At 39.6% G+C, this 14,702-nt stretch overlaps 1 protein-coding gene across 1 annotated transcript in view; it reads left to right on the plus strand.

The window, feature by feature from the left end:
* The window catches only part of CNOT11 (CCR4-NOT transcription complex subunit 11), a 67,643-nt gene extending 53,428 nt beyond the window's left edge, over positions 1 to 14,215 (plus strand). Inside the window, exon 7 of the mRNA XM_053707647.1 lies at positions 12,727 to 14,215. Within this exon, the coding sequence (XP_053563622.1) occupies positions 12,727 to 12,924 (198 nt within the window). The 3' untranslated portion in view covers positions 12,925 to 14,215. The remainder of the gene's footprint in view (positions 1 to 12,726) is intronic.
* The last annotated feature ends 487 nt before the right edge of the window (positions 14,216 to 14,702 follow it).

Consider the following 14,702-nt stretch of genomic DNA (forward strand, 5'->3'; position numbering starts at 1 on the left):
TCAAAATGTTACTCTGGGGAAGGGAGTTTTTTTTTTTTTTTGTTGCTTCAAGATTGAGTTCTAAGAGTAAATCTTAAGCTTATATTAGTTTGTTCTTAATAGGGAACGGAATCCTAATTCTTCCCCAAGTAACAATGTTTATAATTGGAAGCTTTCTTCAACATGGAATGAATTTAAGCTATTTAAAAGATCAAAGTCAGCCCCCCAAATTTGCATGTAGGTGCGTTTTTTTATTCCAGCTTATCTGGTAAGGGGCAGGTTAAGACTTTTTTAAATTTGTTTGGTTTAATTCAGTCCAAACTTCTTAGATTGGGGTACTGAATAGGATTCAGAGTAAAACCGCCTGAGAAGTTTTTTTCTCTCTAGCATGTTCCAGCTATTCCAGTAAAGGCTCACACTTTTCTGAAGTATGTTTCAGACCTGTATGCGTTGGGTACTTGTGAGGCGCAGCTGGTTACCCGTTGGGGTCTCAAGGCGCTGCTCAGACCTGGAGTTATCTGGGTTATTCATACCAGTTCCATTTCAGGAACAGAGTTTGGGGTTTTGTTCAGAACTATTCATTGTCCCAAAGATAGAAAATCTTTTTGATTTGTCATATAAGAGTTCCTTCTTTCAGAATGGTGTTTATATGGTCTATTCTGTCTTTTTGGTCAGTAAGGGCATTATTTGTTTACAATAGATGCATATCTTCTTCTGTTTTCATTCATATTATTTTCATTTTCTGAGATTCTCTTTTTTGACAAGCATTACCAATTTGTTGCTTTTCCTTCTGGTCTAGCGACAGCTCTGAGAATCTTTTCAAGGTTCTCAGTGTTTCCTTATTTGGATGATCTTGTGGTACTGGCTCAGTCTTTTCGTTCTCCAGAATTTCATACGATTTAACTTTTGTTGTTTCTTCTAAGACATGGTTGGAGGATCTTTTTATCAAAATATCCTTGATTGCTCAGACAAGGGTCACCTTTTTTAGGTTTCCAGATAGATTGTGTCAATGTCTTTGTCTCTAACAGACAGGAGACAATTATTTTGGGTTCAGTTTTTCGGAACCTTCAGTCTCTATTATTTCCTTCAGTAGCTATATGAATGGAAGTTTTAGGTCTCATGGCTGCAGCATTGGATTCGATTCCCTTTGCTCATTTTCATATGAAACCTTTCCAGTTTTTTATGCTGAATTAATGGTACAGAGATTCTAGGATATAATTTTTAATATCTTTGAATTCCAATGTTCAACTATCTTTCTCTTGTTAAGTGTATCCAGTCCACGGATCATCCATTACTTGTGGGATATTCTCCTTCCCAACAGGAAGTTGCAAGAGGATCACCCACAGCAGAGCTGCCATATAGCTCCTCCCCTCACTGCCATATCCAGTCATTCTCTTGCAACTCTCAACTAAGATGGAGGTCGTAAGAGGACTGTGGTGTTTTATACTTAGTTTATTTCTTCAATCAAAAGTTTATTTTTAAATGGTACCGGAGTGTACTGTTTATCTCAGGCAGTATTTAGAAGAAGAATCTGCCTGCGTTTTCTATGATCTTAGCAGAAGTAACTAAGATCCTTTGCTGTTCTCACATATTCTGAGGAGTGAGGTAACTTCAGAGGGGGAATGGCGTGCAGGTTTTCCTGCAATAAGGTATGTGCAGTTAATATTTTTCTAGGGATGGAATTTGCTAGTAAATGCTGCTGATACCGAAGTAATGTAAGTAAAGCCTTAAATGCAGTGATAGCGACTGGTATCAGGCTTATTAATAGAGATACATACTCTTATAAAAGTGTATTTTAAAACGTTTGCTGGCATGTTTAATCGTTTTTTACATATGTTTGGTGATAAAACTTATTGGGGCCTAGTTTTTTCCACATGGCTGGCTTGAATTTTGCCTAGAAACAGTTCCCTTAGGCTTCCCACTGTTGTAATATGAGTGGGAGGGGCCTATTTTGGCGTTTTTTTTTGCACAGCAAAAATTACAGACACAGACATCCAGCTTCTTCCTGCATGATCCAGGACTTCTCTGAAGGGCTCAAAAGGCTTCAAAAGTCGTATTGAGGGAGGTAAAAAGCCACAGTAGAGCTGTGGCAGTTGTTGTGACTGTTTAAAAAAACGTTTTTGTCATTTGTTATTCCGTTTTTGGTATTAAGGGGTTAATCATCCATTTGCAAGTGGGTGCAATGCTCTGCTAACTTATTACATACACTGTAAAAATTTAGTTAGTGTAACTGCATTTTTTCACTGTTATTTCAAAATTTGGGAAAATTTGTGTTTCTTAAAGGCGCAGTAACGTTTTTTTATATTGCTTGTAAACTTGTTTTAAAGTGTTTTCCAAGCTTGCTAGTCTCATTGCTAGTCTGTTTAAACATGTCTGACACAGAGGAACCTACTTGTTCATTATGTTTGAAAGCCATGGTGGAGCCCCATAGGAGAATGTGTACTAAATGTATTGATTTCACCTTAAACAGTAAAGATCAGTCTTTATCTATAAAAGAATTGTCACCAGAGGGTTCTGTCGAGGGGGAAGTTATGCCGACTAACTCTCCCCACGTGTTAGACCCTTCGCCTCCAGCTCAGGGGACGCACGCTAATATGGCGCCAATTACATCAGGGACGCCCATAGCGATTACCTTGCAGGACATGGCTGCAATCATGAATAATACCCTGTCAGAGGTATTATCTAGATTGCCTGAATTAAGAGGCAAGCGCAATAGCTCTGGGGTTAGGAAAGATACAGAGCGCGCAAATGCTGTTAGACCCATGTCTGATACTGCGTCACAGTATGCAGAACATGAGGACGGAGAGCTTCAGTCTGTGGGTGACATCTCTGACTCGGGGAAACCTGATTCAGAGACTTCTCATTTTAAATTTAAGCTTGAGAACCTCTGTGTATTGCTTGGGGAGGTATTAGCTGCTCTGAATGACTGTAACACAGTTGCAATTCCAGAGAAATTGTGTAGGCTGGATAGATACTATGCGGTGCCGGTGTGTACTGACGTTTTTCCTATACCTAAAAGGCTTACAGAAATTATTAGCAAGGAGTGGGATAGACCCGGTGTGCCCTTTTCCCCACCTCCTATATATAGAAAAATGTTTCCAATAGACGCCACTACACAGGACTTATGGCAGACGGTCCCTAAGGTGGAGGGAGCAGTTTCTACTTTAGCAAAGCGTACCACTATCCCGGTTGAGGACAGTTGTGCTTTTTCACATCCAATGGATAAAAAAATTGGAGGGTTACCTTAAGAAAATGTTTATTCAACAAGGTTTTATTTTACAGCCCCTTGCATGCATTGCGCCTGTCACTGCTGCGGCGGCATTCTGTTTTGAGGCCCTGGAAGAGCCCATCCAGACAGCTCCATTGGATGAAATTATTGACAAGCTTAGAACGCTTAAGCTAGCTAACTCATTTGTTTCTGATGCCATTGTTCATTTGACTAAACTAACGGCTAAGAATTCCGGATTCGCCATCCAGGCGCGTAGGGCGCTATGGCTTAAATCCTGGTCAGCTGACGTGACTTCAAAGTCTAAATTACTCAACATTCCTTTCAAGGGGCAGACCTTATTCAGGCCTGGCTTGAAGGAAATTATTGCTGACATTACTGGAGGTAAGGGTCATACCCTTCCTCAGGACAGGGCCAAATCAAAGGCCAAACAGTCTAATTTTCGTGCCTTTCAAAATTTCAAGACAGGAGCAGCATCAACTTCCTCCGCTTCAAAACAAGAGGGAACTGTTGCTCATTCCAGAGAGGCCTGGAAACCTAACCAGTCCTGGAACAAGGGCAAGCAGGCCAGAAAGCCTGCTGCTGCCCCCAAGACAGCATGAAGGAACGGCCCCCTATCCGGAAACGGATCTAGTGGGGGGCAGACTTTCTCTCTTCGCCCAGGCGTGGGCAAGAGATGTTCAGGATCCCTGGGCGTTGGAGATCATATCTCAGGGATATCTTCTGGACTTCAAAGCTTCTCCTCCACAAGGGAGATTTCATCTTTCAAGGTTATCAGCAAACCAGATAAAGAAAGAGGCATTCCTAAGCTGTGTGCAAGACCTCCAAGTAATGGGAGTGATCCATCCAGTTCCGCGGACGGAACAAGGACAGGGATTTTATTCAAATCTGTTTGTGGTTCCCAAGAAAGAGGGAACCTTCAGACCAATTTTGGATCTAAAGATCTTAAACAAATTCCTCAGAGTTCCATCATTCAAAATGGAAACTATTCGGACCATCCTACCCATGATCCAAGAGGGTCAGTACATGACCACAGTGGACTTAAAGGATGCCTACCTTCACATACCGATTCACAAAGATCATCATCGGTTCCTAAGGTTTGCCTTTCTAGACAGGCATTACCAATTTGTAGCTCTTCCCTTCGGGTTGGCCACTGCCCCGAGAATTTTTACAAAGGTTCTGGGCTCACTTCTGGCGGTTCTAAGACCGCGAGGCATAGCGGTGGCTCCGTATCTAGACGACATCCTGATACAGGCGTCAAGCTTTCAAATTGCCAAGTCTCATACAGAGATAGTTCTGGCATTTCTGAGGTCGCATGGGTGGAAAGTGAACGTGGAAAAGTTCTCTATCACCACTCATAAGAGTCTCCTTCCTAGGGACTCTTATAGATTCTGTAGAGATGAAAATTTACCTGACTGAGTCCAGGTTATCAAAACTTCTAAATGCTTGCCGTGTCCTTCATTCCATTCCACGCCCGTCAGTGGCTCAGTGCATGGAAGTAATCGGCTTAATGGTAGCGGCAATGGACATAGTGCCATTTGCGCGCCTGCATCTCAGACCGCTGCAATTATGCATGCTAAGTCAGTGGAATGGGGATTACTCAGATTTGTCCCCTCTACTAAATCTGGATCAAGAGACCAGAGATTCTCTTCTCTGGTGGCTTTCTCGGGTCCATCTGTCCAAGGGTATGACCTTTCGCAGGCCAGATTGGACGATTGTAACAACAGATGCCACCTTCTAGGTTGGGGCGCAGTCTGGAACTCCCTGAAGGCTCAGGGATCGTGGACTCAGGAGGAGAAACTCCTCCCAATAAATATTCTGGAGTTAAGAGCAATATTTAATGCTCTTCTAGCTTGGCCTCAGTTAGCAACACTGAGGTTCATCAGATTTCAGTCGGACAACACCACAACTCTGGCTTACATCAACCATCAAGGGGGAACCAGGAGTTCCCTAGCGATGTTAGAAGTCTCAAAGATAATTCGCTGGGCAGAGTCTCACTCTTGCCACCTGTCAGCGATCCACATCTCGGGCGTAGAGAACTGGGAGGCGGATTTTCTAAGTCGTCAGACTTTTCATCCGGGGGAGTGGGAACTCCATCCGGAGGTGTTTGCTCAACTGGTCCATCGTTGGGGCAAACCAGAACTGGATCTCATGGCGTCTCGCCAGAACGCCAAGCTTCCTTGTTACGGATCCAGGTCCAGGGACCAGGGAGCAACACTGATAGATGCTCTAGCAGCTCCTTGGTTCTTCAACCTGGCCTATGTGTTTCCACCGTTTCCTCTGCTCCCTCGACTGATTGCCAAAATCAATCAGGAGAGAGCATCAGTGATTCTGATAGCGCCTGCGTGGCCACGCAGGACCTGGTATGCAGACCTAGTGGACATGTCATCTCTTCCACCATGGACTCTGCCTCTGAGGCAGGACCTTCTAATACAAGGTCCTTTCAATCATCCAAATCTAATTTCTCTGAGACTGACTGCATGGAGATTGAACGCTTGATTCTATCAAGGCGTGGCTTCTCCGAGTCAGTCATTGATACCTTAATACAGGCTTGGAAGCCTGTCATCAGGAAAATCTACCATAAGATATGGCGTAAATATCTTTATTGGTGTGAATCCAAGAGTTACTCATGGAGTAAGGTTAGGATTCCTAGGATATTGTCCTTTCTCCAAGAGGGTTTGGACAAAGGCTTATCAGCTAGTTCTTTAAAAGGACAGATCTCTGCTCTGTCTATTCTTTTGCACAAGCGTCTGGCAGAAGTTCCAGACGTCCAGGCATTTTGTCAGGCTTTGGTTAGGATTAAGCCTGTGTTTAAAACTGTTGCTCCCCCGTGGAGCTTAAACTTGGTTCTTAAAGTTCTTCAGGGAGTTCCGTTTGAACCCCTTCATTCCATTGATATTAAACTTTTATCTTGGAAAGTTCTGTTTTTGATGGCTATTTCCTCGGCTCGAAGAGTCTCTGAGTTATCTGCCTTACATTGTGATTCTCCTTATCTGATTTTTCATTCAGACAAGGTAGTTATGCGTACCAAACCTGGGTTTTTACCTAAGGTGGTTTCTAACAGGAATATCAATCAAGAGATTGTTGTTCCATCATTGTGTCCTAATCCTTCTTCAAAGAAGGAACGTCTTTTGCATAATCTGGACGTAGTCCGTGCCTTGAAGTTTTACTTACAGGCTACTAAAGATTTTCGTCAAACATCTGCCCTGTTTGTCGTTTACTCTGGACAGAGGAGAGGTCAAAAAGCTTAGACAACCTCTCTCTCCTTTTGGCTTCGGAGCATAATACGCTTAGCCTATGAGACTGCTGGACAGCAGCCCCCTGAAAGGATTACAGCTCATTCTACTAGAGCTGTGGCTTCCACCTGGGCCTTTAAAAATGAGGCCTCTGTTGAACAGATTTGCAAGGCTGCGACTTGGTCTTCGCTTCACACCTTTTGAAAATTTTACAAATTTGACCCACTTTTGCTTCTTCGTAGGCTGTTTTTGGGAGAGAGGTTCTACAGGCAGTGGTTCCTTCCGTTTAAGTTCCTGCCTTGTCCCTCCCATCATCCGTGTACTTTAGCTTTGGTATTGGTATCCCACAAGTAATGGATGATCCGTGGACTGGATACACTTAACAAGAGAAAACATAATTTATGCTTACCTGATAAATTTATTTCTCTTGTAGTGTATCCAGTCCACGGCCCGCCCTGTCCTTTTAAGGCAGGTTTAAATTTTAATTAAACTACAGTCACCACTGCACCCTATGGTTTCTCCTTTCTCGTCTTGTTTCGGTGGAATGACTGGATATGGCAGTGAGGGGAGGAGCTATATGGCAGCTCTGCTGTGGGTGATCCTCTTGCAACTTCCTGTTGGGAAGGAGAATATCCCACAAGTAATGGATGATCCGTGGACTGGATACACTACAAGAGAAATAAATTTATCAGGTAAGCATAAATTATGTTTTTGACTTGGTGGTTAGATCACCATCATATAGTTCTACGGGTCTCTTTGATTCATCCAACCTGGACCTTGATCACTACAGGTGTGAGTCTTTTAGGTTGGGAGGCTGTCTGGGGATCTCTGTCAGCACAAGGGGTTTGGAAATCTCAGGAGGAGAGATTACCATTCAATATTTTGGAACTCAGTGCATTCTCAGAGTTCGTCAGTTTTGGCTTCTTTTTGAAGAGAGAGACGTTATTGTTTTACAGACAGACAATGTCACAACTGTGGCGTATGTCAATCATCAGGGTGGGACTCTCAGTCCTTAGGCTGTGAAAGAAGTATCTCTGATACTTGCTTGGGCTAAATCCAGCTCCTGTCTAATTTCTGTGGTCCATATCCCAGGTTTAGACAATTGGGAAGCGGATTATCTCTGTCAATCAAGCTTTACATCCGGGAGAATGGTCTCTTTACCCAGATGTGTTTTTTCAAATTGTTCAGATGTGAGGGTTTCCAGTAATAGTTCTGATGGCATCTCATCTAAACAAGAAAAACTTCCCAGGTACCTATTCAGGTCCGGGGATCATCAGGCGGAAGCAGTGTATGCATTGACACTTCCTTGGAGTTATCAATCTGCGTATATTTTTGCTCCTTCTGGTTCTTCTTTTTAAGAGTGATTTTTCAAAATCATTATGGAGCAATCGTTTGTGCTGCTGGTGGCTCCAGCATGGCCGCTCAGGTTTTGGTATATGGTTCTTGTTCGGATTTCCAGTTGCCAACCTTGGTCACTTCCATTTAGGCCAGACCTTAAGATTCGTTTTTTTCCTTCAGGAAATCAAATTATTAAATTTGATGGTATGGAAATTAAAACGCTTAGTGTTTAGTCATAGAGGTTTCTCTGACTCAGTGATTAATACTATGTTGCAGGTTAGTAAATCTGTGTCTAGAAAGATTTATTATCGAGTTTGGAAGACTTACATCTTATGATGCTCTTCTCATTATTTCTCTTGGCATTCTTTTAGAATTCCTAGGATTTTATAGTTTCTTCATAAGGTTTTGTCTGCAAGTTCCTTGAAAGGACAAATCTCTGCTCTTTCTGTGCTGTTTCACAGAAAAAATTGCTAATCTTTCTGATATTCATTGTTTTGTTCAGGCTTTGGTTCGTATCAAGCCTGTCATTAAGCCAATTTCTCCTCCTTGGAGTCTTAATTTGGTTCTGAGTGCTTAACAGGCTCTTCCGTTTGAGCATATGCATTCTTTGGACATTAAATTACTTTCTTGGAAAGTATTGTTCTTTTTGGCCATCTCTTCTGCTAGAAGAGTTTTTGAATTATCTGCTCTTTCTTGTGAGTCTCCTTTTCTGATTTTTCATCAGGATAAGACGGTTTTTGCTGTCTTTATTTATTTTTTTACCTCAAGTTGTGAATTCTAACAACATTAATAGAGGAATTATTGTTCCTTCCTTGTGTCCTAAATCCTAAGAATTCTTTGGAAATATCCTTACTAAGATTTCAGTAACACTTCTAGTCTATTTGTTATCTTTTCTGGTTTTAGGAAAGGTCAGAAGGCTTCTGCCATTTCTTTGGCATCTTGGTTAAAGCTTTCGATTCATCATGCTTATGTGGAGTCGGGTAAATCCCCGCCTCAAAGGATTACGGCTCATTCTACTAGGTCAGTTTCTACTTCCTGGGCTTTTAAGAATGATGCTTCTGTTGATCAGATTTGCAAAGCAGCAACTTGGGGCTCCATGTACTAAGCAGTCAATTCATCCGTCATTGTAGACGCGGATAAACTCGCCGTTACTCGCCGCGGGCGAAATGGTGTCCGCTGTCGCTATGTACTAATATTCCCCCAATAAATAGACAAGTCTAGCCCGCCGCGAGCAGTTGCGGATTGTTGATAAATTTGACGCCTCGCTCGCCGCGACTAAGCTGATGTACTTAACTTTCAGTTGAATTGTCTGGCCAATTATTAACACGTGACATGCAAGGTGTCACGAACATCATAGTAGCCGCGGGAATAGAATTTTGCTCCTATAAAAGTTCAACTTATCTAAACAACTTTATTATTGTTCAAAATTTTTTGAAGAGTGATAACAGAGCGTTATTTTTGTAATATTTATTTACAATTTGGATATGGCTTCATCTGGATCTGATAATATATAAATATTAATATAAAAATAATTATAAAGATTGACAACTATACAATACAAATTTAAATAGATTACTCTTTAATTACAGTCGACAAATTGGGCGCAATTTATGTACATGGAAATGAGAGACAAATTAGACGCCAGTTATGCTGTAAGTACAATGCTGATATTACTGCCTTTTATATATGTCTAGACTGGCGTCTAGATTGACTTTCCTATTGTTTTGTACCTTGCCCGCCACCTAAAAGGTGGCGAGGCAAAAATAACGAGGTGGGAGCGGAAATTGTAGCGAGCGGACAAATAGATTTTTTAGTACATTCGTTTTTGGCGAGTTGGTGGTCAAATGTGTCTAATTACAGTGAAAAATGGAGCGGTAGCGAGGTTTGGCGGATAAGTACGCTCGCAATTTTAAAGATGCGAGTTTTAACATAATTGACGGCTTTGTACATATCAGTTTGCGAATTTTGACGCGAGATTTGTTGCGGGTAGCTCGCTGACTGCTTAGTACATGGAGCCCATGTACTAAGCAGTCAATTCATCCGTCATTGTAGACGCGGATAAACTCGCCGTTACTCGCCGCGGGCAAAATGGTGTCCGCTGTCGCTATGTACTAATATTCCCCCAATAAATAGACAAGTCTAGCCCGCCGCGAGCAGTTGCGGATTGTTGATAAATTTGACGCCTCGCTCGCCGCGACTAAGCTGATGTACTTAACTTTCAGTTGAATTGTCTGGCCAATTATTAACACGTGACATGCAAGGTGTCACGAACATCATAGTAGTCGCGGGAATAGAATTTTGCTCCTATAAAAGTTCAACTTATCTAAACAACTTTATTATTGTTCAAAATTTTTTGAAGAGTGATAACAGAGCGTTATTTTTGTAATATTTATTTACAATTTGGATATGGCTTCATCTGGATCTGATAATATATAAATATTAATATAAAAATAATTATAAAGATTGACAACTATACAATACAAATTTAAATAGATTACTCTTTAATTACAGTCGACAAATTGGGCGCAATTTATGTACATGGAAATGAGAGACAAATTAGACGCCAGTTATGCTGTAAGTACAATGCTGATATTACTGCCTTTTATATATGTCTAGACTGGCGTCTAGATTGACTTTCCTATTGTTTTGTACCTTGCCCGCCACCTAAAAGGTGGCGAGGCAAAAATAACGAGGTGGGAGCGGAAATTGTAGCGAGCGGACAAATAGATTTTTTAGTACATTCGTTTTTGACGAGTTGGTGGTCAAATGTGTCTAATTACAGTGAAAAATGGAGCGGTAGCGAGGTTTGGCGGATAAGTACGCTCGCAATTTTAAAGATGCGAGTTTTAACATAATTGACGGCTTTGTACATATCAGTTTGCGAATTTTGACGCGAGATTTGTTGCGGGTAGCTCGCTGACTGCTTAGTACATGGAGCCTTTGGTCTTCTTTGCATACTTTTACTAAATTCTACCATTTTGATGTTTTTTCTTCAGAAGCAGTTTTTGGTAGAAAAGTACTTCAGGCAGCTGTTTCAGTCTGATTCTTCTGCTTATAATTTCAGTTTTTTTCATTATAAAGATTAAAACTTTTGATTTGGGTTGTGGATTGTTTTTTCAGCGGAATTGGATGTCTTTATTTTATCCCTCCCCCTCTAGTGACTCTTGCGTGGAGTTCCACATCTTGGGTATTTGCTATCCCATATGTCACTAGCTCATGGACTCTTGCCAATTACATGAAAGAAAACATAATTTATGTAAGAACTTACCTGATAAATTAATTTCTTTCATATTGGCAAGAGTCCATGAGACCCACCCTTTTTTGTGGTGGTTATGATTTTTTGTATAAAGCACAATTATTCCAATTCCTTGTTGATGCTTTCGCTCCTTTCTTATCACCCCACTTCTTGGCTATTCGTTAAACTGAATTGTGGGTGTGGTGAGGGGTGTAATTATAGGCATTTTGAGGTTTGGGAAACTTTGCCCCTCCTGGTAGGAATGTATATCCCATACGTCACTAGCTCATGGACTCTTGCCAATATGAAAGAATTGAATTTATCAGGTAAGTTCTTACATAAATTATGTTTTTGTCTACTTTTCCTGTAATTGTGTGAAAATTGTGCATTTTCCAGTGCTGAAAACTGATAGTGTACGTGGCAGGCATCACAAGCCTAACTGTGCCCCTTATCTATCACTAGTTTGCAGTTTATCTTATGGTTTTCACCAAAGCCAAACAAAGGGGATTTTGTTAACACATTGAGTGGCAAGCTCTGTCTCTTTCAGACTACAGTCCAGATTGGCTTTTCCAAATAAGGAAAGGGGTGGGGTTTGACTATTGAAAAACAGTAGCAGCAAACATTTTAATCTATTAGAAGATGGCAGAAAAATGTAATTACAAGTTGTTTATTGTCACTAGTGCCATAGTTACTTTGTCATCAGTCTGGCACATGTTGTTAATCCTCAGGAAGTAAACATTTTTTTTAATTATCTGATTTTGTAGAAATGCTTGGCACTAATTGAGTTTTTCACCTCAGAGCCTTCTATGTTTTATGTAAAATGGTTTTTATATGTGTGTTTGTGTAGTCTGACGTCCACTTACATGCTGCAGGTTAAAAAAATGCAACATGCGTATAAAACCAAATGAATTGTAATGCTCAGCAGCATGTTTCTTAGCCTTAAAGAGACAGTCTACACCAGAATTTATTGTTTTAAAAGATAGATAATCCCTTTATTACCCATTCCCCAGTTTTGTACAACCAACACCATTATACTAATACACTTTTTATCTCTGTGATTACCTTGTATCTAAGCATCTTCTGACAGCCCCCTGATCTCGTTATTTTTTTTTTTTATCTATTGACTTGCATTTAGTGCTGTGTTGTGCTAAATCTTAAATAACCCCTCGGGTGTGAGCACAATGTTATCTATATGGCCCACATGAACTAGCTGTATCCTGTTGTGATGAAGGGCTGTCTCTAGTGGCTTAGAAACAGGCAGACATTTAGAGGTTTAAATGTTATAAAATATAATATAACAATGTTGGTTGTGCATAACTGGGGAATGGGTAGTAAAGGCATGGTCTATCTTTTTAAACAATAACAATTTTGGTGTAGGCTGTCCCTTTAAGTGCTAGATGGTGGTTTCCTTCTCTTGGTAACCTTTTAAACTTAAGTACTTCTTGTGAGAGCATACTGAGGTAGACTCAGAAGAGCATGTGTATTAGGAACTGTATGTATAACATTGTTACAAACATTGCTGTCATGTACTGCTCAGTACTTTGGAAAAAGTTGTCTGGTTTCTTTAGTTTTTTTGTTTGTTTGTTTTTTAACCCTTATTTGCCCAAGGGTGTCACCTTAATGTCTCTAAAGCATCCGTATTTAGCCTTGTATTGCATTATGCCTTCCATTTTGAATGACAGAAAAATGCTGCTTTCCTTTTTCTATTACAGAATCGGTTGGTGCGATTAGTTTGTGTCTTCCTTCAGTCATTGATTAGAAACAAAATCATAAATGTACAAGACTTGTTTATAGAAGTGCAGGCTTTTTGCATAGAATTCAGCAGGATACGAGAAGCTGCTGGCTTGTTCAGATTATTGAAGACTCTGGATACAGGAGAGACACCATCAGAAGTAAAACCTGCAAAATAAGTGACTTGTTGCTCTGATTACCGTGACAGTTCAAATGCTAATAGTGTCTTGTAAATGACTCTGTTGTGTTTCTTTTTAAAGATTTATTGGAGTCTGCTAAATAGTTTTTCACCTCTACATTTTCAAGCAGCATTTTGTCCACCAAAAATATTCCCTTTTCAAAAATCTTTCAAGACTAATTTGAGAGAAATGTATACTTCAGAAAGTAAGATTTTTTTTTTTTTTTTATCACACAGCATTATTTGGAAGCTGCATAGCATTTTGCAGACTCATTTTTTTTTTGACAGACCAGTCAATGCATAGAGTTTGTTTCTAGTGTGAGGAATTATGGTCAAGCCAACTAAATTGTGCTCAAAGGACTAGTTTGTATTACCATTGTCAGTCTTTCAGTGCTAACTGACATATTTTTTTGATTCCAATTAAAATTGTACGTTTAATTTAAAATTCATTTATTATTTAACTCTTTTTTTTTTTTTTTAATTTAAACTCATTTGGGAGTTGAATGAAATTCTAGAAAACTTCAACAAGGAAATGCACAGTGTACATATTTTAGCTTTATATGTTAAACTCTTAATTGATGTCATTTTTCTGCTTCTAAATATAATTGGACGTCTGACATATGAAGCATCTTTATTTTAGGCATAATAGATTTGTATACTCAAATCCATTGTTATATTAACAATGAAACTAGCAAAGCTAATGTTATTTTCTAGCAACTATGATTACTTTTAGTAATCCAAAGGGTTACTCTCTCCAATGGAGCCTGCCCTTGCCAGTACAAAACCTCAAACAGTATTGAGAACTCAATCTTTGTGCAAGTAATTTTTATTCTGGCACAACCTAGTTTGGATAGTTCTGAACCTCCTGAGGCCACGAAAGAGTAGGATCACATTAAATTCTGCGCTTACAGTCTTGTGTTGATTAATTCATTTGCACAAAATACTAATTGCTGCAGGATTATGTTTCATTCTCCATGGTAGCTGCGCTCTAAACTAATATGAGTTGGTATGTATGGTATCACTTAACAAACTATTGAAGATATTGAAACATGAACATATCTTAAATTATTTTGGTGGTGTTATTAGGTAGAACAAGTCTTACAAAAATTATAACCTATACCATCAGGTTTCTCCTTTCTAGTATTGAAAACATACTAAGTAAAAGTTTGTGCAAAACTGCAGATAACCGTGTGTGTGTTTATGTACAGTTATAATGTAAATTACATCTGATCCTGACATTACTTTTCTGTTTCCGTATATATATATATATATTAAAAAAAACAAAAAAATTACTGGTATTGGTTTTTGTTTTTTTTACTTAATGTGTGAATTATTACTAAACATTACGTACATGGATACAGATCCCACAAATTAGCATTTTTAAACCATATATAAAACCTTATAGCATTTTTATGCATGTAAAAAAAGTTCCAAAAACATGACATCTTATACATGAAACAAATCTTTATTGAATACTACAAATCATATTAAAAATGATAACCTGTACGATCTGAAGAGTTTCATCTCGTCTGGACCTAATCCTAGATCATAACATACCCTTTATTATGGAGATTTAAAATCCACCCCTAGCTGATTGGTTTTAGCTGAAAGCAATCAAAGTAGTTAACAGGTTTTGTAAACCAGCATGGAGTTGAGTTTAATTGCTATGCTAACATAGCTTATCTTCTATTAAAGGGCCATAATACCCAAATGTTTAAACACTTGAAAGTGATGCAGTATAGCTGTAAAATGCTGACTAGAAAATATCTACTGAACATC

The sequence above is a fragment of the Bombina bombina genome, chromosome 3 (genome assembly GCF_027579735.1).
Source record: "Bombina bombina isolate aBomBom1 chromosome 3, aBomBom1.pri, whole genome shotgun sequence".
In the NCBI taxonomy this organism is placed as follows: domain Eukaryota; kingdom Metazoa; phylum Chordata; class Amphibia; order Anura; family Bombinatoridae; genus Bombina; species Bombina bombina.